General features: G+C 43.0%; 2 protein-coding genes across 14 annotated transcripts in view; one reads left to right on the top strand and one right to left on the bottom strand.

Moving 5' to 3' along the window:
* Window positions 1-21,045, bottom strand: part of LOC139772158 (ELAV-like protein 3) — a 39,910-nt gene extending 18,865 nt beyond the window's left edge. For 7 of the 13 annotated variants that reach the window (XM_071705611.1, XM_071705608.1, XM_071705613.1 and 4 more), the window contains exon 1: window positions 5,690-6,930. The gene's annotated coding sequence lies outside the window, so the exon portion shown is untranslated. Of the gene's footprint in view, window positions 1-4,436; window positions 4,668-5,689; window positions 6,933-20,403 lie in introns of those variants that run through there. The other 6 variants (XM_071705603.1, XM_071705605.1, XM_071705606.1 and 3 more) reach the window with 5 other exon arrangements.
* Window positions 12,491-19,977, top strand: LOC139772151 (cytosolic carboxypeptidase 6). Its single transcript, XM_071705587.1, has 8 exons — window positions 12,491-12,576; window positions 15,975-16,339; window positions 17,002-17,435; window positions 17,635-17,838; window positions 17,993-18,216; window positions 18,459-18,654; window positions 18,991-19,392; window positions 19,472-19,977. The coding sequence occupies exons 1-7, from the start codon at window positions 12,561-12,563 to the stop codon at window positions 19,310-19,312; spliced, it is 1,761 nt and encodes a 586-aa protein (XP_071561688.1). The 5' UTR covers window positions 12,491-12,560; the 3' UTR covers window positions 19,313-19,392; window positions 19,472-19,977.
* Window positions 21,046-25,137: the final 4,092 nt, after the last annotated feature.

Below are 25,137 nucleotides of genomic sequence, written 5' to 3'. Positions count from 1 at the left end.
CAGGACCGAGCGAACTTCTTTACCACGTGAAAAAACGTTTGCTTTTAATTGCGAATCTTTCCGATCCAGTTTCACCAACCTAATTCCGCGCGAAGGGGAGGTGCACACTCAAATCTCAAGTTGCGCTACCCCTCGGCCCCGTAACCGGCCCTTCAAGGTTTTTGACCCTCGGTACGCGCCACGGTATCGCATCGAGATAAGGGTCTCCCTCTCGCCTCTTACGCTGTCCGTATTCGATCGCAACTTCGCGGAAAACCGCAACCTACACCATCTATAAAAATCATCCGATATATATATATATAGCAAGAGATGTGTCAGGAGTTCTATAGCTTGGAAATACCATTCCACCTGCAGAATTACGTTAGCAATGTACATACCTGCCTTTTATACAAATGCGTTTTAAAGAGTTATGTATAAATTATTGGAAATTATAGAAATTGAAAATATTCAGACGTTATATGAAGACAAAACCGAAAGAACTTCTTTACGTGAAAAAATGTCTGCCTTTAATTGCGAATCTTTTTCCGCTCCAGTTTCATCAATCTAATCTTGCGCGAAGGGAAAAGGTATACATTCTCAATCCTCAATAAGATAAAGAAAAATATGGGACTGTAATTTGATGACACTAGACTCATCATCAAGTTTTGTCCGAGAGCTTTGTGCGAGAAAAGAAAATCTAACGCTACGGATATCGTTGTGGCTGTGCAACCGGACGAAATTAGAATTTAATTGACTATCCGTATTTTGCGGGAGTTACGAGAGTTTGTCTCGTAACGTACGAAGCGCGTAATCGCGGGAAACGGATCGAAGTAGCTGCATCCCTGACCTTAGCCCGGAGTTTATAGCCGGAGATCGAGTCGACGGGTCTCCCGACGGTATATTACAGACCGAAATTACACGGCTCTGACGAAACGGGCCGAGTAAGACTTGGCGGCCGTGCCAATAAACTCAGTGTTTTCCGAAAATTTATTTCCGTTGCTGCGTGCGCCGCGTAACGCAACTAGCGCGGCATCGGCGAGAGTATTTTTACGAGCGAGTCGTGTCGTAAAGCGACAGGGTGATGTCGCGAGAGATCGTTCCGTATCCGAGATACGGTAGAAATCGAAAAGCGATGAAATGACTGAAAAAGATGAATAATTGTTCTCGACTCTAATATTCGTCTTAATGGACTCGTGGATAATAACGCGGATGAAATGATCTCTGGGTCGAGTGCCCTCGTGGCACGATCACGAAAGAGAAAAAATTCTCGAGGCCCATGACCATACCTAATGTCAAGCGTCGCTACCTATTGGAGGATCTATAACGTCTGGTCAAGGTGGAGAACAAAAGGGAATAAAGTTTAGACTAGGGCACGGCCGCTAACAGATGCAGGACGGCATATGCAAAAAAGAATGTGGCGTACACATGCGCGTGTACTATATAATATATACACACGTACATCCCTCGCATGCAAATCCTTCCTTCCCCCGAAATCAAACGCGTTTCTTTTTAAACCTATGACTATCCCCAACCAGGGGGAGGGAGGCAACTTGGAAAGGATAATCCTGTCACGGCGACTACTAATGATTAATAAATGCACACAGAGAAACATCTGACTTCTGAATTTTTTTATAATACTTTGCGTTTTCGAAGTGAAAGTGAAAATATTGACCTATGATGCTCACTCAAATTCATTGATAACCTCGTTGATAACTAATCTAAAAAGGTATGTAGGTATAATACCTATATATAGAGATATAGCTTGTGCGTTGTGATAAAATGTAACATGTAATGAATAAAAAGTTAAGTGTATAAACATTAAGCACACGCGCGTGCACGACAAATTTCCGAATTATTTTGCAAGATTTTAAAAAGTGCAAATACGCCGGTCACGTGGCGAACTCGTGAATCATTCCTGTCGACAAACGCAGACCTCACCCTCCTTAGTTTAGTCACAATCCAGCTGTCGAAGCTGCGTTTTTCGGGGGTAGGTCCCCGACATCATCGGTCTGGCACGGCGGGCACGGGCTATACGTAATTCCACGGTGCTATACCTTGGGAACGATAATTCTGTCCAGTAACTTTTTCTGGGGTCATCGAACCCTTAACGAGATTCCGTCGATACTCCCGACTCGAGATCGATTTGGCCTTACACCACGCGAAGAACGAAGCGCAAAGTTATTTAGAAGTACCGAGAACACTCGTAAATATAGCGTCACGCGAAACATTGCTTGATTTAATAACAAGACAGCTCAACTTCTCCTTTTGCAGACGTAATTATATTCTCGAAAGAATATCTCTATAGTTCTATACAATTGATACCCCAGCCAGTAAGAAAATCTCATTTGAGCGATAGCTATCTCGTCCAAGCAACATAGAATTTCGCGCAATAAAGAAATTCGCGGGGTAACCATTGTGAATCATTAAGGATCGTTTAGTCGTATTGATATCGATCGAGATTAAAGATATAAACAATAAATTACCTGTTGTAGTAAGCAAAAAGAGAAATAATGGCCGATTCTCTCATGATTAGATTAGCACGTTAATTCAGCATTAGCGAAAGCAGGTGATCTCTAGGTACAACCAACGGCAAAGTTTTAATCGTCGATTACGGCGATTACGTGTGTGTGTGTGTGTGTGTGTATGAGCGAAAGTATCTAAGGATACCTACAAGTTCTGTAACAGTCTATTAAACATGCTGGATCCGAAAACAGATTTGTCTAGTTTCAACTTTGACTTTTTTCTCACTCTACTTTTTTATTACTCGAACTCTGCGTAATAATAAAAAACTTAAAAATTAATCATTCCGAGAACGCAACGATATATATTTACCTATATGTATATAAATGCGGATTATTTTACTCCAGAACTGAAACTTAGTGTTTCGCTGAAATCAAAGGGTCCTTTTTCTACCTCGAATCATTGCTGCTCGAGCGTGTACAAGCTCACCACGGCTAAGTAAGCGATTTTTTTTTCAGGGAAAGTTCATTAATCCGGTAACGTCGTACAACGCCAAGATTACATGTAATTAATTCCTCGCCCATTTTCTCGTGCGAGAGAAATCGCCCGTGAAGTATGAAGTGTGTGCCCTAATTAAAGCTTCAACGCGTTCACGATTAATTTTTCGTGACCCTCACAATCAATCAGCATTCATAATTGGAATAATTATCGATTTAACGATAATTATTGCGATAAATTTAATTTCAATTAATTTGAAATTTAATATATGTTATCTTCCGCGAGAAAGAATCTCTCGCTGAAAATAATTTTATAAGGAAAATTAAATTCTCTTTTTCTCTCTGCATATTCCTTCGAAATACAGGATTTCCGAAGTATAATTAAATTCGGCTTACAACGAATTCTCAATGGTGGACGTAACAAATTAATTTTCCGATAACTCGTACACTTGTCAAAACAAGTTTTTAGCAAGTGAATCTGTTATATGTTTCCTATATTTCGAGCAATGATTACGTGGTTGTCCGTGACGTGTTACAGCGTATCACAGACGTACATATACACGTAATGCATATATTAGTACGTACGTGCGCGTCTCTGCAAGGCAATCATATTGTATATACGATGTGTAGGAAGAGAAGCGAGAGAGAGAGAGAGAGAGACGCAGAGAAGCTCCATTGATTGGTCGGTGGCACGGTAAAACGTTGCAGCTATCCTGGGGGTATATGAACCCCGATATATACGCTTCTCTCTTCGCCATTTCCTCTCTCGCCCCTCTCTCTCTTTCTTTCCCTCTCTCGCTCTAGCTCTCTCCCTCTTATTCGTCTCGCGTACCCTCGCTACGATTTTACCCTGTAGTGAAACGCAGGCGCGTCACATGGACCCAGGAACGATCAATACGAGGTTCCCCAACCAGACGTAGTCTCTCTTATTCTCTCTCATTCGTTTTCTCTCTCTCTCTCTCTCTCTCTCTCTCTCTCTCTCTCTCTCACACTCACTCACTCATTTTCTCCCTTCTGTTCTCTGTTTCTGTTTCGTTCTCTCTCGCTCTCTCTCTCCACCTCTCATAATTCCATCTTTACGCCAGCCTTTGCGACATCGCGGCTAATCTTTGATATTTCGGCACTCGCCCGAGAATTCTATGCCAGACACGCGGAAAACGAAGCCAATTGTTCAATAGTGATTGAAACTTTTCGCTTTTCGCTCACTCTCGCCACTCTTTGCGTAATCTTAGCTCGAATATATAAATTATACACCTCTTACACACTTATTGTTAAATATTAATTAAAAAAACGTGCAGATAAAAAAGTTTAAACGTAACAAGGAAAGAACTTATTGTTAGTCACAATCTTCCTTATTTTTTATATATTTACACCTGTGTACACATCAATACCAACGTGAAAGAACGGCTTCGGCTTTGGAGATCAAACCTCGCCGAGATTTGTTCTCCGTCAAAAAAAAATTGACATTGAATCTGGTATTCAACTGGCAGTTTCAGTTACCTAGTTTAGTAAAAGAGAAAAGCGATATCAATCGATCTCCATCGACTACATATCGTTTAGCGCTCCCTCTCTTTGGCTCACGCACCATTGTAATCGAGGCCGTCGCGGACGGAAGTGTCCCTCTCGAGACATCCTGCTTGTCTTCGACAAGGACCTGCAGTCCCGGTCCTCGCTCCATCCCGAATCTGCTTGATGCCTCATCATGCATCACGAAAGTTCGGCGTCTCCTCTCTATAGCGTTATTTCAATTTGCTGTTTTTCGGTCGGTACGCCGCAGGGATCGATAAGGGGTTGGATCGGGAAAGAGAGAGAGAGAGAGAGAGTGTGTGTGTGTGTGTGTGTGTGTGAGGATGGGAGGGCGAGAGGGAAGGGGCGAGAAGTATGTATGTATATATGTTTTATGCGTATACGTGTATGTATTCGCGTATGTTGCGACATTGGTGCTCCCGCGACAGTCGCTTTCTGGTGCCACGCCCAGGGTGAGAGAAAGAGCGCGGTCTGGTGCACACACAATATCGCGCCGTGCGTAAGCGTCAGCTGCTGGACGCAGCCGTTCGCGGTTATGGCAGACCGATCGACGTTAAATGCAACAACTTCGTCAGGTCAGGTTAATGAGCCCCGCCACGGCTCTAGTTCCGCGTTATAACCCTTCCGAATGCGTCCCTCGCACAGGATCACGCAATTGTTTTTTTACAGCGAGGTCCTTCCTACGTGTGCAAGAACGAGACCTTGAGTACTTGTGGCGACACTTTGCGATCAACGCAACGCGCACTGCAATTTTGACGAAAAACAATAAATGTACCGTAATTTTCGGTAAATCTCTACTATTATTTACTCTATAATTTCTTAGCCAATTTATAATTAAAATTAAAAGATCGAAATGTTCACGGCTAATTGCGGAATAAGATTACGTATTATGTGGCAATGTACGCATCTATTTAGGATTAAAGTAAAAACAGCGACGGCACCAGCTCGGGAGCACCATAGGAATCTTTTGGACTTAAAAGGACAACCTAAATGTGTGATACCGAAAGATTCCTCGTATGAGAGAAATCTCCGGCACGGAGAACGAACGTATACATAAAGATCAGCAGCCGATCGGCGTACAATCGACGTACACAGATCCGCTAGTAAATAGTTAATAATTATAACGGCAATAATAACAACAATAATAACAAGATAATAATAACAATAATGATAAAGATTCGTGAGAATCACAGAAACAACGAAAGTAAAGAAACAAATGAACATACCGGTTAACGATGAAAATCAGTGGTTGGAGGATGCCGATATCTGGGCGCAGAACGGAACGGCGGTGGGTTCTACTTAATTACTTTTATTTATTTTTTCTATTACACGGTATTTCGTACGTATATCGCGGCTGCGTTTCCCGTATATTTGTACTAGTTTTTCCTCTTTTTTTCTCTTTCAACAAATTTCTCAACAAACTTTATGATACGCGACTTGGAACGTCCGAACCGACGATCGCGCGATCAACGTGGAGGCCGGTTTTCGATCATCAAACACGAGTCCCGGCATCGAATTCAATCGAAAACGAGATACTCGGATGCCGGATTATTAGTGAACACTCGATAATTATAACTCGCGACAGGAGATAAACAAATCTCGCGCGCGGCGAACACACCCAGTGTCTCTCTCTCTTTCACTCCCACCCCCGACCAGCAGGACGCACTCCTATTTGTCCTTCTCCCTATCCCTTTCTTTTTCTCTCTTTCTCTTTCGTTTTGTCTTTGCTGGTGCCTCTTCTGCCGATTAAAGGATCTTCCAGCTGACGATCTCGTTGATCACGCTACCGGTTCCTCGTTAACGCGCTCAACTCAGCTCAACTCCCGTTTTCTATCTGGCTCTCGCGTTATCTCACGTGAGAAGATCACGCACCGTCTTACGCGCCGATTCGTGTCTTCGAGTTGTTATCGCGACGCGTTAAGTTAATCAGAGGGATCGAGAAGGGTAAATGATCGAGACACCAAGAAGATGCTCCTTGGGGCAAAACGAGTCGGGAGTACGAGTTGACGGAGAACGTAGGATCAGGGATCAGAACAAAATTATAAGATCGGAAGAACGCGGAAGGGTAGTTCCTCTGCTTTATCTTTAGCCGATTTCGCCCGGCAAATTTATCTTCCCGCGCGATATTCACGAGATCCACCTCTCGCTTTTCTACTTTCTCGCCGCGCGAATTTTCTCGTGACAGTGTCACCCGAATGGCGAACGACAATATCGCTCGATCGACACGTGGACGAGACAAAGCAGCAGCAACAAACTGAACTTTAGAGGACGACGATGACGATGAGAGCAACGGCGACGACTGTTCTTTTTATGACGACGAACGATACCGAATCGAGGGTTTTTCTCTTTCTTTTTTATGCCGAATTGAAGGGTCAGAAATTAGGAGATATGCAAGCAAATAGTAAGAATGTTGCGGGTATAACGGTGTCTACAACGCAATGCCTTTATGTGGTGCGGTAACTAAACTGACGAGGCTCAGTCCCGATACCGACGGCTGCACCCTCTGGACGCCCACCGCCGTCACCCCCACCGTCCCGACTCGTCTCGGGGGTGGGATAGACTCGGGGCGAAAAGAATCGCGAAAAACCCTCGGTCGAGGGAGATTGGCGCCGATACACGCAGACGCCGTCGTCGTCGGTGAAAGGTGAAGAAGAGACCGCGGGAGCCAGCGCGGGAGAAAAGGTCGGAAGGGATGCGAAGGCGGAAGAGGTCCGGGAGGGGTGGAGGGTGGCGGCGGTGAGGAGTCCGACGATGCCGGGAAAGGGGTGGAAATTCGCGCAAGCGTGATCGGCGGCCTGCACCCTCCGCATACCGCCGAAGGTTGGATGGTTGGTTCGTTGGTTGGTCGGTCGGTTGATTCTGTGTGCGTTGCCCCGATGCACATATTTCCAAACATCGAGCGCGCATCGCGGCGCAGCCATGGAGAGATTTTTTCAGTCATTATACGCACGAGACATACCCATGATAAATGATGCCTGGCCGGGAGAGGGGAGATGAGGGTCCTATTGATTAAAACGATCGTCCCGGGAGTTACAGGAACCTACCACTCTCGCATCGGTCATTGCACGAGTAGATGCAGTTACATTGATGTTCCATTAATTGGTTCGGTTCAACGCTTCCCGAAATGATCTTTAATTGCACGCGTCCTTATGAATCTATAGACCTAGTTACATTTCCAGAATTGAGAATCTTAATTTGGCTATTTGGTGCAGGGCGCGTTTTAAATAGCTCTAAATTATGCTACGAACTGAGATATTTTATTTATATAATTAATATGCTTGAAAGAGAGGTAAAAGGTAATTCAAAGTTCCTAATGAAGGGTATATATGAATGATCTAGAAATATAAATAATTCAAACATAACGCAATCGCGGTTATTTATAGATCGATCGATAATTATACGGAAAAATATGGGCCGACGTAGAAACGGGCTCTGCCGCTGTAAATCTCGCCCTTATATAGTTGGACGATATTTTACACGTCTCCAACATCTCCGTTGTGAGAGTAAAAGAGGATGGAAGAGAAATGGAGACGGTATACTATATAAGTGAAAAATATGAGAAAACTCTATGAAAAATAATAACTCAAAAGAGGATAATAAAATTTACGCAGACGTTAGTTTACGAAAATTGAAAGGGAGGTATGAGAGGAGAAGTACAAATAAGACTGGATGCCAACTTTCAAACTACTGTACTCGGTAGCGATGGATTAAAAAAGGGAACGAAAAGGGAGAGATATTAGAAGAGCGCAAAAGAGTGCGTGCAATTTTAGAACGCGAGCTAGTATCTGTTAACTGTAGCATCCATCACGCGGACCGATCGATCGAGCTACATTACGACGACCGATCTTCGCGGGAAGCTGGTATGATTAATATCATGAGTGCATACGAACTTTTGAACAACCGTACATTGCCTCGATTATCGATGGGGAGAGCGTGGAGGCCAAAGAGAAAGGGGAGAGAGGCATAGAGAGACGAACGGGGTTGAGGGTGAGAGTAGTAGTCGTCATAAATACGCACGCGCCAAATAGGGTTCATGCAATGGAGGGGTTGATGAAGGACTGGATGGCGCAAGCGCCGGACAGAGGGTGTAAAAGCTCGCCGGGAGTGCCCGTTTCCTCGACAAATGGCTTTTCGGTAACGCGAACGCGGCCAAATTTCATCATACGGCAAATTCCATATTCCATTTCATAAAATAAAACTGTAATTTTCTCTCTCTCTCTCTCTCTCTCTCTCTCTCTCTCTCTCTCTCTCTCTCTCTCTCTCTCTCTTCTCTCTCTCTCTCTCTCTCTCTCTCTCTCTCTCTCTCTCTCTCTCTCTCTCTCTCTTGTTGAGATTTTGTTGCTCATAGTGATGCAAAGCGCTCCCGATTCGGTCATGAGAAATAATTTTTTTGCACGAAATACTGCGAATGTCGAGTCTTTGCTATTTGGTCAATTGGAATTGCGCAAAACGTTGTTTGAAAGAATCGCGCAAAATTCAATTTTATCGTATAAATACAGCATATATTACTTTACAAAATTATACAAAAAACTTATACAAAATAAATTATAACAGAATTATTATTATAATTCCTCTTTGCGTAAGAAATATGGCGAAATAAGCTTACTTCATCATATTTATATTATGATCTTTACGCGTTATCGAGTTAGTATCAAATGGCAGAATAAACAGCTCGTACAACGTGTGAGTTTAAAAAAGTTGACGAAGCAAACGGCGAACGCGTTTATCTCATGGCGGCGATCTCATCTGCGATCAACGACCATGAACGATAACGCGAATGTATGAGGTCTATCGATCGCTTCTTTTTTATACACACATGCGTGAGACTGTTTGCTTCTGTAGCGTTAGGCACTCGTTAACGAACCTCGTGACGAACGATTTCTTAATGAGTCACGTCATAGATGAAGACAAGAATCGATAGATATCGGACACGATGATATATACATAATTGGTTTCGTTTGCGCCACATTTCGATATTACAAGATACAAGAGATAGGCGAACGGTGTGGAGCAAAGGAGTCGCCGTTGTGGAACAAAGGAAATAAGAGAGAAAGAGTCATTGGGGAGAGACGAAAAGGGACAAGGGAGACAAGGGGTGTAATCTAATGGTAAATAGCACGTATGCATATAAGGGTCAGTCGAAGTGCGTCAGTGGCGTAGGAGATTGAATACTGCTTATATCAACGCGAAACAGGCAATTTTATTAAGAAACTTCGCTGAATATGTTATATAACAAAATAAATATAGAGAAGGGTGTAGAAAAGTAGTCCGATCTTGGTGTCAATAAGAGCTTTAGTTTAATAACGAGAGAGTAACAAATAATATATTACGTTTTAAAAATTCTGTTCTTTATTGTTATTATCGTAACAATGACGTCATTATCACTATAATAATGTGATATTATTGCGTATAATTATACTTTATTATAATATTACATAATATGTTTTGGAATTATGCAAAAAACTTGATAGCAAATTTAATGTTTGAACCGGTTACTTTTTCGCGTGTATCATTCTCTATCGTATCAAGCATCTTTTAAATATATGTATATAACACTAATTATAAGTCATAGAAAGAAGAAAAGAGAAGAAATAACTCTCATGTACCAATTTCATATTTACAAACGTTGGCTAGAAATAACCAATGATTGAACGATAATAAAGAAATTATTCTTGTCCCTGTATCCTCAATCCTTTTTAATGTATCTCGTACCTTATTAATTATAGTCTCTATAATTTTTAGAAAATAATTTGTATACATGAATCGCTATTGACGTCGACGTCGCAATGGTGACGTCGAAGTGTGCTAAATGTACCGCCGAGTTGCCAGTGTAACCGTCCATAAAACTCACCGATCGCTGACGATCGATCGGCGCGGGTCGTGCCCACTCCACATCTTAATCAGCAGAGGAGTCTAGACACCTCTTCCAGAGAAGGTCGCATAAATTCCGCGAGAGGACGGCGCAGCGGATAATTTACGGGGGCGCTCGTCCTCTTTGTGCTCCCTGGTGAGTGTCCTGGGAAGACCGGCGCGCCCATTCCACCCCGGGCGACGGCCGCGCCTCCTTCCTACGCCACTGCGAGAGTAGATCGAGGGGTGCCAGCGTCAGACGGAGCCGCCGGCCGGGGTTCGAGGGGATGCTCGGGGGGCACCGGGGGGTCTTTCGAATATCGATCTCCCCGCGTTCTCCCAGTCATTCACTCTCTCTCGTGCAGTTCCACGCTCGTCCCTCTTCCCACTCGTTTCGCGCTCCTAGTACTCCCACAGAATAGTGGAAGGGGTGCGGAACAGGATGCGGAGAGCGGGGCCAAAAGGGGGGCTTCATCCGGAGATCCCACCTAAAGCCCGGGGGAGGAGGGCATTCACCAGGGAACGCGCCGCCACCAACTACCGCCACTACCACCACTACCACTAACCGACATCCAGAAAAATATCCTCCGAGATCGGAGGGAAATTGGTTTACCGGATCCTGCAGCACGGCGTTTGTACGAAATTATTCCCCACCCGCCTTTTCACTCCTCTCTGTGCCATTTAATTTGCATCCTATCTTTGGAAATTCGTTACACTCTAGCCTCCTTCGGCTTTCGCGACTATCTAGTTTTGTAAGAGAAAACGAGAACACAAAGTAGGAGAATAGATTACCTTGCAGATCAGCTGGTAGCATACTAGCATTTAAAACGTTTCACATTTTTCAAGAGCCTTGTTTAATAAATATCTGATATCGCTGAATACAGAGCGCAATACATTACTTAGCATTATTGTACGATTATTATTAATAATTTTGTATAGGCATCCGTTTTTCCATCACGATTGATACATCACTCTCAAACTTATACCATTATCAGCAACAAATCATCATTGTCCTCATAGTCATACTTGTTTTATACATGGCGTTACGTCATTTCTTGTGTAACAGAATCGCCGTGCGTCTCCATTTACTATACCGACCCCAAAATTCATTTCACGGCAATGACTGAGGGATGGATAAGTGGCCAGCGTCGTCATCTTGTTCGTGAAAATTATCGTCCGCGGAAATGTCTCGAGGCGAGCAGAGCCGCTCACGTCTACCCTCTTCCTTCCTTTTCGCCCTCGGGTTATCATCCCTCTCCTGAAGCGGAGCCTGGCCAAGCGTAGGTAGATCGAACACCTTATGACCGCGCATCTACACGATGCATGAGACATTGCGTGGATCTAGGAATAAGACTGCATGTATGCAGTGCAGAGGTACTCTGTATATATATTTATATACATACATATGTATATGTAATTACGTATCCACCCGCCTTCCTCGCCTCTTCTTCCTAGGAGTTACATAAACACGCCAACCAGCGAAATTACAGGGAAAATGGACGATCCTCGGGACTAGGAGTCGGAAATGACGTGACTGGCTGCTAACTAGCGTCTGATTTAACGGCTATGTAAAATCGTTTAATTTTCAGCGCTGAGTAACGATTTGATTAACTCTGTGATTGGACACTTTAAAAAACAATTACACGAAGGGCAAAGCCCGCTTATCGATCTTCAAAATAAGAATCTTATTTTGGAGAAATAATTTCCAGTTGACCTGTGTTATCGATGGTTCGGAAAATTCACCATCGTTATTTGAAGAATCAGATAACTACGATTTATCATGCGATAAGTCACACCTACATAAGACTCGCATGCCAAAAAGTTTTCGTTGCTTAAAAGATGAGGCTAAGTTAAGAACATCACCCTTTGAATATTCAGATCGTTTGCGCTCCAAAAGTATTCGCAACAAGATAATTCTGTTTTATAGGAGAATAAAATTCGGAGAGATACGTCAGAGCACTACATTATAAATAAAGAGTTCATTGTGCCGCCAGTTCAATTCGTTCCGAAGCTGACCTCGGGTCTACTGCCGGCATTTTTATTTCTCCATTTAGACAGGTTCGTGTCCTCAGGAGCTTATCTGGAACAGTTTGCAGTGCAAGACAACCGTGCTGCTCGAGACGCGTATTGCATATCGATTCAACAAACCAAGGAAACCAGGATGAACTCGGCGACGGTGTCGCCCAGTGCGCAAAGTCGCTCCTTGCATGGTCCAGTCCGGAACAAGTCCCGCTGTGTCCCGCCAACATGTCCGAAGATACCGGTACGTATTATACCTACGTGTGCTCTTTATACGTCGTCTCTTCAAAGCAGGCCTCGCGAGACCCGTTCGTGACTGCACGCGCTATCGCCGACCTGTCACGCGTCCGTACACGTTCTCGATGGATCTCGCTCGCGATCCGTCAGATCGATCGGATCCACTTTGCGAGGGGTCACGCGAGGATCATCACGCGCTCGCTGATTGCACCCTGACATTTCCCATCTCGCACTGGCTCGAAACTCCGCCCGGGAGACGTAGGCGAACACCGACACAGGTTGTCAATCACTCGGCCGAAGAGGTAGTTCTAAAGACGTAAAATTGACGGCTTTTTCGAGCTGCTTCGCGCACGCGAAATCGAAAGCACGGCTGAAAGTTTCTTTAGTTAACTAAATGCGCTTTACATGCTGATGAAGCATATGCGAGTTATTTGAGAGAGTTGTGGAATTGTATCGCGAAGTTCAATTTCCAGTACGTAAGGATTTTTTCTCTTATTATTATTTTTCTTCGCTTTGTGATATTAATCACTTGAAATCGGTTATTGTTGGCACTTCCGGAGAAAACGACGATGTCTAGCAGATCTACGTTTGTGTGTGTTTCTTCCCTCGCAATTAATTATTTACTAAAGTTCACGACTGCGATGGATTATTGTCATGTGATTTGTATCTTATTGTTAGTTAAGTAAAATAATTTATGTGAGAAACAGTCTGTGAATTTCGCCAATATTTCCGACGTTTTATCGATTGCTACTCACGATTTCATGACGACATTGTGGTCGTGGCAGCAATTAAAATAGAACGGAGTTCAAGAGATGGCCTTTGTTATTTTCCTCGAGCGTGTAACAGAAATTGTCGGAAATTTAGCATGAGTTTACTGTATATACTGTTGCACAATTTTCTTTCTTTTTCTCTCTTATTCTTTCCTTTCTCCGCCCTTTTCCGAGCTCTTCCGTGCTTTCTATTTTTTTTCCATTTTTAATTGCACTTTCCGGACGCCATTCCCGTCGCTATCCGATTTTCCGTCCTAAGAATTTCGCAATATTTTTTCAACGTAATCGCAGTGAAATGTAATAGTAATTTACTTCAGAAAATTTAAAAATCCTTGAACGAATGTTGCATTATCATTGATAAAAATATAATTTATGTGGTAGATTTGCAAATTGTCACACAAATATGAGTATTATAAATAGTAATTTATTTAACTTTCTGAACATTTTGCATGAGATAAATCATACGCCTGTTAAATCTTTCACGCCATTTAATCTTTCTAATATATTCCAAGAATAGAAGTGCGAGAATGCAAAAACGAACGATTTCCTAATTCAATTATAAATGTCACAGAGTGTAAATTAAAGTCAAACTAATTATATATAATCAATAGATCTCAAGATTATTAATATTTATTAATATTAATATATTAATATATTAATTATATTCATTCATTAAAGTATATTATTCTATGAAACATTAAACTACTCGAATATCTATTTAATTAATCATCGATCGGACTAGTAAATTAAGTAAAACTTTATTCTAAAATATCATAAACAGTCAATATTTTACGGTAGTTCGAACACCATACGTGGCACTGAGAGATGTTACTATAGATAGACACTGGCTAGACAGAATATTCAACATTTCTTGAAAAGACAAAGCGCAACTCTTCTGTTTCCGCGCGTTGAATCATTGACGACCCAACTATACGTATCTTGATGTAAATTGCAAAGTTAGTACATCTACCCTTCTTGCATACGGAGGAGGACTATAGTGTCTTTAGCTATGAAATGCGACATTTGCGTCGTCGAGTAGCGGATGCGATAGAAATAGATATCGAATGATCTGAATTTAGATCTGCAACTGTATTGCCACACCGGGTTGAGATAAGAGTTTCCATGATAAAGAGCGCGATAAAGACCGGTTTAGCGGAATTCTGTCCTACATATATGCGATATTATAGCGATGATGGAAACATGACTTCGTCATCTCTTCTTTATAATTTTTGCTTCTGTATGAAATGTATGAAATGATGTCTTTTCTCCGGATCGAAAAATATTATTTATAGAATAATTCTACCATTTTTACTTGTGTGTGTGTGTGCGACAATAATAGTCAACATATTTTAATCGTACATTCTTATGGACAGCTGATCTACATCCTTCTTCATATAAATAACTTAACTGAATTGTAGAAACACAGAGTTTTACAATAATATTAATAACATTTTTTATTTTTATTTTAATATAGCCAATTGAAAAGTCAAACAAGTGTTTAGCAAATAATAATAATAATAATAATGGCGAACAGAGATTTAGCCTTGTGTAATTCTCGTGAAAAGTTCCACTCGATAAATTGTAGGTATATAACATAATAAAACGAAGAATATATACCTATGCAACGGATAAGCGTGACGATTCTCGGAATATATATTACTCACAGTTAATTGACCTCTTGATAAGGGATAACGCTATATGTATCGTTATATGTATGAGTATCGCTATATCACGGCCATCAACTTCGTAATTCGTGTAAAACTATCGCGAACTATTCGCCATGCCTCTCAATCACGCTCCGCTCTAATCTGAGCATCTGTTGAATCAAATCAATCAAAGAGCGAAGCCGACTTCCGAGCTTGCCCCGAATGAGCCCAGATCTCGTGACCGCAAACGAGTATTCTCGGTTTAGCCCGGGCTTCGATGTGGGCAAGGGAGAAATCAGACTGTCGAGAGATCGCACGTACGAGATCCTTGACGCCTGGCAGCCACGCGAGTTTTCGCCGCGAGCCGATTCCCAGATTCGTTCGTTCACGCGAGATCGCGAACCAGGCGAGATTCCACGAAGGCGGACACGAGCGTGCAGCGAAATCACGAGGTTCCGCTTTTATCGCGTAGGCGGTAACACGTACCACGATGTAGAGCCGGTTTCACGGAGCCATCAGTCCCTCATTGTCTTCCGTCCGATAGGTCAGAGTGTCGTTTGCTCTACGCTTGCTCTACGCTTGCTCTCGCGTCGATCGTCCAAAAGGCTCGTCATTCGTCGTTCACCGATAGTGTCACGGATAATGTCACCCTGTCGATAGATCGTTCCGTATCATTTGGAAAGTCATGGTTTTCTCTTGCGAGGGACGAGACCCCTTGGAGCACACCAGTCTTTATCAGCGCGCCGGTCAGACATCCTCACATCCCGCATCGTTCCGCTTCATGAGTCACACGAATAATCAATATTTCATCGCTGTATCAAATTATTTTAAAATCACGAGTCGAGCGTGATACAATGATAACATTGGCAACGTTGTCATTTTTTTTCTCTTAGGCAATGAAATTATCACGATTGCAAGATCTAATATACATACATCTAGAAAATGTTTATCTTTCTTGTTTAACCGTTTTGCTGGACCGCTGCTTGCAGATAGTGAAGACAGCGATGCCGAGGGTGGTCTGGGTAACGTAAACAAGATGGTGATGCGACCACCTGGCCACAGCGGTAAAGCTAAGAAGGGCCACATTTGCTTCGACGCGACCTTTGAAACCGGCAATCTCGGCAGGGTGGACTTGATCTCCGAATTCGAGTACGATCTCTTTATTAGGCCTGACACTTGTGGGCCCAGATTACGCCTGTGGTTTAACTTCACCGTAGACAACGTAAAGGCGGATCAACGGGTGATCTTTAACATCGTGAACATCTCTAAAAGCGCCAATCTCTTCCGACATGGGATGACGCCGTTAGTGAAGAGCAGCACTAGGCCGAAATGGCAGAGAATACCGCGAGAACAGGTAAAATTTCGAAAAGTCAATAATTATTGATTTAAGTCCCGTGTCTACGGCAATTTATGAATTTTAAGTTGATTGCATTATTAATACATCTTCAGCTTCAAACGTTGGCAAAGAATATTGCCTCAGTCTTCCTTGATATAAATTTTTAAGTTTGTTAGAAACTAATAGAAGAATAATTTTAGAAAAGTGTCTCAGTACGATTCAACTATATCCTAAATTTGCAATTTCAATACGCAAATGCACATCCATATCAATCTAAAGCAAATCTAATCAATTATATCTATCGCGCGATTGACGCAGACATTTCAATTGGCAGTATCGCCAGTTTAAATCTGTAGAGAAACTGTGCCAATACTTCCAATACCCAATTATTCCCTCAAGCACTAGCAAATTATAATTATCGGCATCGCGAATTGATTTATGATCACCATCGTTGCCTACGTGGCTGATAACTATCGTAATTTTGGTCGATATCTTTATATAAAACAATATAAAATAACATGTTATTATCAAAACATGATTTTGACAAAAATCATCTTTACTGGTAACCCAAGAAGTTTCTCTTGATGTTTATTTTAGTTCGTGTTATTAATTCGTTATAATTTCATCAATTGTATTGAAGTAATTAAAAGCGCTGATTCGTTCCTCTCTCGATGTTGCAGGTATTCTATTACAGATCCGCGCAGCATCAGAATCACTACGTGCTGAGCTTCTCTTTCGCGTTCGACCGCGAAGACGACGTTTACCAATTCGCACTGACATATCCGTATTCGTACACGCGTTACATGGTGCATCTTGACAACTTGTGCAGCAGACTATTGTACACGAAGAGAGAGACGCTGGCTGAGTCGATCCAAAAGAGGAATGTAGAGCTCGTGACTATAACCTCCGACCTCGAAGACACGGAACGACCTAGAAAAGTGGTCGTCGTCCTCGCTAGAGTTCACCCCGGCGAGTCGCCGTCCTCCTTCGTGTGTCAGGGTTTGATGGACTTCTTGGTCAGCGCGCATCCTATCGCTCAAGTTCTAAGAGATTACGTGATATTCAAGATAGTGCCGATGCTGAACCCCGACGGTGTCTTTTTTGGAAATTACAGGTGAGAATGCTTCTAATAGGATTGGAAAGAAATCGACTTTTATATATCTGCGTAACTACATATTTCAATAAATTGGCAACAAATTAAAACTCTAATTGAAAACCGAAGAATCAATTTTATAAATGAACCGTTTCCGCTTCTACGGAAGCTCTCTTTTTATCATGGATAAAAAGATAATACGATCATTTTTCGCGTTAAGATCCACCGTAATGGGATTAGATCTGAATCGATCCTGGAATTGCATCTCCGAATGGATTCACCCTACCCTGCTCGCGACTAGAGCGATGCTGAAGTCGCTCGATAAGAACTCGCATACGCCATTGGATTGCGTTCTGGATTTACACGCTCACACCAACGCCACGGGTGTCTTCGTCTACGGAAATACGTACGATGATGTCTACAGGTAATTCTAATCCATTTCAAATAATGTTAAATGTTCCGTTAAGCCAATTTTGAAAGAATTTATCATTAGTCTACCATCCATGAAGCGAGAGAATAAAAATTTAACGTCAATCGCGCTTGTATCCTAATCTGACTCATGGCTGCCAGCCTCTCAGGTACGAGAGGCATATTGTCCTGCCGAAATTGCTAGCTCAGCACGCGGAGGACTATGAACTGGGCAACACCATGTACAATCAGGACCACAACAAAGCCGGAACTGCCCGCCGCTATTTGTGCTCTATTCTAAAGGAGCACGTCAATTGCTACAGCATCGAGGTTTCCATGTATGGTTACAACAAGAAAGGAATACCGGGTATAATGCCGTACACGGAAGAAGGATGTATCCTTCTCATGATTATATTAATTATAGTCATTCATATATGTATAAAAATTCCTATTAAAATTAAAACTACTGCAAATTAAAAATACCAAAATTTAAATTTTTAAAAAATCTTGTTAAGAGTATTAAGAGTATTTCGGGATTAATTAGTATACATAATTGCGTCAAAATTTGAAATAGGTATATATTCCGCTAATACACAATCAGAGAAAGTTGGGTCCTTAACGGTCGGAATCAAACAGATTACAGACTGGGACGCAATTTGGCGCGAGTTTTTCTAGAATATTACAAGCTTACTGGGCTTATCCCGTCGGGGCTTCCCGATCAGCCGTCGAGCAGACGAGCGCGTCAATCTCGACAGAGACATCGTCTTCCAAGGGAGCCCAGACCGAGAACAGTCCGAACTCCGGCGACCTTGCATCTCGCCAGCATTTACGAGTAATTATTTCAACTATTTCGCATGCAGATTCATCGATTACCTCAGAATGTCACAAAATCTCTATCATAAACTGTTTATATTAGAGATAAAATTAAGAAGAAAGAATATCATTTCAGTATTGATTTATTAATAATCCGCTCTTTCGAATACGGGCAAATGATCACACGGAGACGAAAAAATTTAATGACGTAATTAAGAAAAGATCGACGGCGATAGTTCTCTGGTAAACAGTTTTTACTGGAAATATAGAAACGTTAGCTCGAACTCAGGATAGAACAATGGGTATTATTTATCGAGACAAATTACAGTCGGCTAATCTCGGACCGAATCGTCAGGTACTTCCGGGAGGAATCTGAGCCGCTCCCGAGCGCTCGTTACCGATCGATGAGCGGTACGCGGATGGGACAGCAGCCCGGAACCGGAATCGCGAGTGAAACTGGAACGGGCGTCGGCGGCGGGTGCAAGAGCCCGAGCTACAGGTTCCGGAGCCCCGGGGCACCGCTCGACAGGGTGCAGACCCTGACGGGGCGACCCGCCGCCGAGCCGCGGCTCACCATTATCGATTTCAATCAGCTGACACGGGGCGGTTTGGAGCTCGCAGCCAACAAGAACAAACCGACGGTTCCATGCAAGAGGATCGTCAGATCGCGCAGATAGCGATCGTCTCGCCTCGGTTAAGGAGAGATCCTCGGCGAACCGATCCTCCAACGCCTCCAAGGACGCGAAAATCAAATGTGGTATGCTATTACTATTTCCTATATAAGAAAATTGCCTTCGTGACAACGTATTAAGCAATATTGGTTCACGTGAATGTAGGTGATTGCATCGATTCGCGCTACTTCTGGCGACGGAAATAGAAGACTTCTCGAAGAGAAAAGGAACCCGAAGAATGCACTTCGGATGCTGCTTCTATACAATTGCTACTATCGGGGTTTATTATTAATAAGAAACTTTCGACTTTCGCTACTTTTACACCGAGTAATTTCAAATTTAATAATATCAACGATAATAGTGCACATTTATTCTTCAAATTATGCAATACCCATTCTTCCACATAGATCTTTTGAGCCTTCTCCTACAGTACACCATTTTCTCTTTCACTCTTTTCTCGTGAAAAAATAATCTCTAATAAATCTCTATCTCACATTGCATGTTTCCAATTTATATTATATACTTGTTAAATTTCTTATAGTTGTTTATAATATCGTTATCAATATTACGTGTATAATACCAACTTCTACATTCAAAGATTAATATATTAATAATAATGAGAAAAATATATATACAAATTATACTAAATATAAAATAAAACATATACAGTATGCTCGCATTATTAATACCATTCCCGAATTGCACCTAGAGCTTTATACGTATGTTGAAATATAAATTTATATCACATATAAAATTCGTTATACTAAAACTATAAAAACTTTTAATACAGTTTCATGTCAGACAGTTTATTTTATTACAAGACGGGTAAAAAAAAAATTATTGGAACACGCATGTCTAATCAAGAATTCTTTAATTTAGAAAATTGCTCGACTTTTTTTCATTAAAACTAATTTGATCAAGACACATATGACTCTTTGGTATCTCGGGAGTACTGCGCATTTCTCGATGTCTGTCAAGCACACCGCAAAACGATCGCACGTGGCGATCAACCATACGCTCCGGATGCATTTCGGGAACAGTCGCGGTGCCTCCGCCGACACCCACGATCAACAATGATTGCATGTGATTGCACGTACCTGAGAGAATGCGACAATTACGTTTCCTAAAACTCAACGAACCCGCGCTCGAGGCACGCGCGCATTGGATGGACAGAAGACGCAGGTACTACGCGACGGGCCCGTTACACCAGGCCGGATACGGGCCTAAGGATACTCGGAGACTGGGCGCGGGTGTATCCGTGGCATTTAACGTACTACGGCGACGACAACGGCGACGGGAGAGTCGGTATACTAATCGTGCTTGCGAATTCAACCACGAACAACGAACAAACGAATTTACCGTGTGCGTGTATACGTGTGGGTGTCGCGTGTAAACGTGGGTACGTTGTGCGTGAGAGAACGGGTCGGTGTCCCTGCGTGACTAAGATCTGCGTGTGCGTTTCCGTATGTACGTATATGTGTGTGTGTGTGTGTATGTGTATGTGTATTTATATATATATAAATATAAATATTATATATATATATATGTGTGTGTGTGTGTGTGTGTGTATGTGTGCTGATATATTTGCGATTATATATTATACGTGTACATGTCAATCAATCGGAACTGAAGAGGAACTAAAACGGAAAGAAATGAAACTATAGCGAAAGAAGGGAGCAGACAAGCGGCCAGTAGCTCTTCTACCCCTGGGCTCGAGACGGAACTGGCCCGTGGGCCGCTCCGACGGGCTCGCGAGACCCCTGTCGACGATCCCCGCGTCCCCCCTCGACGTTCCCTCCCCGTCGTCTATCGTAACGTTCGTCTCTGCCCAACCACCGTCGCCGTTGCCACCACCGCGCACCATTCCGCTTACCTTGCATCCTGCATCCTCGATTCTCGCCGCCCCGTTCTCACCCTCCTCCTCCTCCTCCTCCTCCTCCTCCTCCTCCTCCTCCTCCTGCTCCTCCTCTCCCTCCCGCCGTCGTGAGTGCGTTTTCCTCCTCTCCGTGCCACCCCGTGCATCCCCCTCGAGCCGGGCCAGGCACTTCGGGGTTGGACGAGAGCAGGGCGGTGGTCGTTGAACCAGGTATATAACGACTGACGTCTGCGTCGTGCCGGTTGCGCAGCAGCGAAACCGCCCTTACGCGGCCGTGTTCTCTCGCGCTTCCCCCCCCCCTCCCATCCTCCACCCGCCCTCTCGTTCTACCCTCGTTCGGTGCGCGGGGTTGCAACCCATGCACTCTATCGCTACAGCGCAGCTCTTGGACGGTTCCCCAGGAGAAGCGACTAACGAACCGCGCGAAGCAAACCCCGGGCGCAGGGCGCAGGACGGTCGGTATGGGTTGGCGAGGGGTGAACGGTGGACGGTGGACGCGGTGGACAGAGGAGCGGAGGGGTGTCGAGGGGGATGGATCTGTGCAACGGAGTCGACGTGTACGCGCGCCAGTGGATTAATATCGGAGACGCGCTGAATTCGCCAGGGCCGAAATGATTTAATTCCGGCTTTTAATCCGGGCTTTTATCCGCGCCTCGATATCAGATTATACATCGTCCGCTCCTCTTTCCCACCGTAGTAGTCCCGATGACGTTTCCTTTTATCCGCCGCCACGGGAACTTTGCCAAGAAGCTGGCCGACTGAGCTATACCTTAATCGTTCCCTCGCTCTTTTTTCTTCGCAAAAATCGGGAGTTTTATTGCCCCCGCGAGAGATCCTACTGTCAAAACTGTCGATTAATCGCGTCACGCTCACGCTTTTAATTTCGCCTCGCATTAAAAATTAAGAACTTTGTTTTGCTCCAGCTTGTCGTCGTCGCTCTAATGCGAATTAAATCGCGCCATAAATCGCAACATTTCCATCCTGTCCCATTCCTGTTCCGAGCAGAAATGAAATATGATAATTTCCGCCCTCAGATGCTAAATGGCATGTCGAAAGATTTCCGATATCAAGCTATTAAACGCAAGGGATAACTAATGGATCTATTGAATCGATTCTTATTCAGATTTAAAATTAATTGTAAGATTCTCCGTTTTTTAAATAATCCCAGGCAGAAACCTGTGAACACTGTTTTCTAAATATAAGAATTCGTTGAAAGAAGGTTTAATCTTAGATAAATCATAATATGAAAAACTCCTTTTTCTTTCTACCTTCCTTCGAGATATAATGATAAAAAAAAAAAAAAAGAAAGAAGGTATCTCTAGAAAAGAGAGCGATAGGGAGAGAACAGATATCCATTAAAAGAAGGGAAAAAAGTCGGACAGTTCTTTGAGCCGTTTTTCTCTTAATGGATCTTTTCTTAGACCTAAGAACTCTAAGCAGCTTCATCACCCCCGGAGGCGATCATTTTATCTGCTACAAGATTACGGCTATGCTATCTTCGTATCTTAGCATGAAGCTGCTAATAAAATGAGCGAGATTATTCATGTGAAATTTGACTTTGTATAATAAAAAGATTTTGCCACTTTTTATTATTATCTTATTACTATGATATTTTAAAAAATTATTATATTGTAATATTTTAGTTAATATAGAATCCATCGTCGCGATCGCAAGTCATACGTGCAAACAAAATATGCTTGTATATTGTATATTTTTTCCAGTTAAATATATATGAGAGACATTAATATTATCAACATACTGATGCGTGTATTTATTTAAGAGAAATTGACTCATATTTTCACAGCGATGATCAATTTTAAACAGCGTGCTGCCATCTAGCGTAATCTTCCGAAATCTTCTGAGAGTTTCCGCTGTACTTTTTTAAAGCGATGATTGTAATTGAATTTTCTAACACTAAGGGCCGGTTGTTCCAACCTATTGGTAAGCTAACCAATAGTTAAATCAATGCCTATCTTTGTCTAATGTAAAGGATAAACAAAGACATAGGTATATATGATCTAACTATTAGTTAGCTTACCAACAGGTTGGAACAACCGGCCCTAAGTAATAAAATATAAATTAATCTTTTATTGGCTATGCCATTTTTTTATGCATTCTTATACACTCTGCAGATATATCAAATAAAGCGTGTGTGATGATTATTGTATCTATCTGCTAAACGACGTTTTCTAATTGTTGACGTCATTATACTTGCATGCAGAAAAGTTTTATAACGCTCTTTTCGTATTCAATTTCAGATGCATGTAGCAAAAAGTGAGAATTATAATCAAATAATAAATCAAAATTCTTCATGCACTAGTCATGTGGAATTTTGATTTAAGTAATTTTTCCCGTCAACAAAATACATCTATATATTTCCTTAATAATTTTGATCTCAAAGATAACTTCGATTATCAAGATACTCTCATGCCGTGCGATACATTTGAAACATTTGTAAACGTAACGAATTACGTGAATTACGTGAATGAGCAAATTACGTGTCTGTTTTTGAACGAAAAACGGAATTGTATTCGCATACACTGCACGTTTGAGCTCGTTAATTCGCACTCTCGACGTTCATACGCATTTTGGAGCAAGCTCGCTCCCTCGTTCGCGATCGTTCGCGATCGCGACAAGCAAAGTGAGAACGCCAAACGCGCGATCATTCTCTTTAATTACTCAATAGATAATTAATTCCCGTGCTCAATGAGAGGTTCGAGCTATTCACCGAAGCGTCTTTCCACGCGATTCACTCATTCGAAGTAGAAATCGAAACGGAGGCAAGAGACACGACACGAATTCCGAGGTTATCGTCTCACTGCGACACGCGGGACAACGATTCTATTAAAGATTCGGATGTATCGCGCTTCGAATCATTTGTCTCTCATATGCACAATTCACTTACCCTTACCGATCACGGCACATTGCAGGAGACCCGTCAAATCACAGCCGGGAGGAACGGGAGGGTGATACGACGTACGGACGTCCTTTCGGCCATCCCACTCGTTGCAGACGACATTCGGCGTACATTCAGCTTGTACACACACACACACACTCTGTAACCGGAGGATTTCTTTTCTTTCACGAGAAAGAAATTACACGAGCAACAATGACGTCTCGCCGCGAGTGCCGCGAGTGCCGCGAGTGCCGCGACTCGTACCGACGTTCAACGAGTAACGTATTACTTTCGCGCGCGCCGCGCGGCGAGTCGAGCCAGGAGCCCCCGAATCCGGCCGAATCACGTTCGGCCGCTCTCGCCGCCCGCCGCCCGCCGCCCGCCGCCGCGCGCCGGCGCGGCACGCGGCCACGCGGCACGTGGCACTGCAGCACTCGGCAGTGGTTTGAATTTTAAAACATCAACGCGCGTTCCGAAACTCATCGAGGAAAGGCTTAGAATTGTCCAGTCCACAAGTGCATGTCCAAAAGCAATGCAGCTTGTAAAAATCTGCTGATTCTTTAATATTGTTACGCGCGCACTCGCGAACGCGTACGCGTGCTTCCGGGATCGCAGAAATAACCACTCTCGTTATTACAAAAGAACTCGGGTTTATTAAAGCTCAGAACGGAATACAATAAAGAGATCTGGGAAAACCGGTCCGAACGAAACGAGTCACCAGATCGATCTCACAGGCGGTAATTAAATCAATAATTGTCCCGTTGTCAAGGGACCGCTTCGCGACTTCTGCGGAATGACCGCTCGCTTCAGCTCGGAGTTAAGGGCCGTTTCAGCGCGGGCGTAACAATATGATTGGTTCTTACCTCTGATTCTTCCCCGGATCTGAGTGTAGAAACCAATCGTTAAAGAATAATTGCTTTTTCCGCTGAACGCAGCCTATCATAACGCGAGGCTATGGCGTCAGTTTCGAATTTTCACTGTGCCGCGATAGCAGCGACACGTAACTTTTCCACTAATTGTAAGGCGGAAACGTGAAAAGATTCGTTTGAACTCAGAATC

The sequence above is a fragment of the Temnothorax nylanderi genome, unplaced genomic scaffold (genome assembly GCF_030848795.1).
Source record: "Temnothorax nylanderi isolate EJ_2023f unplaced genomic scaffold, tnyl_v1.0 TNYL_tig0047_pilon, whole genome shotgun sequence".
NCBI lineage: Eukaryota > Metazoa > Arthropoda > Insecta > Hymenoptera > Formicidae > Temnothorax > Temnothorax nylanderi.
The sequence above is the reverse complement of the archived record's forward strand: the minus strand, read 5'-3'. Positions and strand labels throughout refer to the sequence as shown.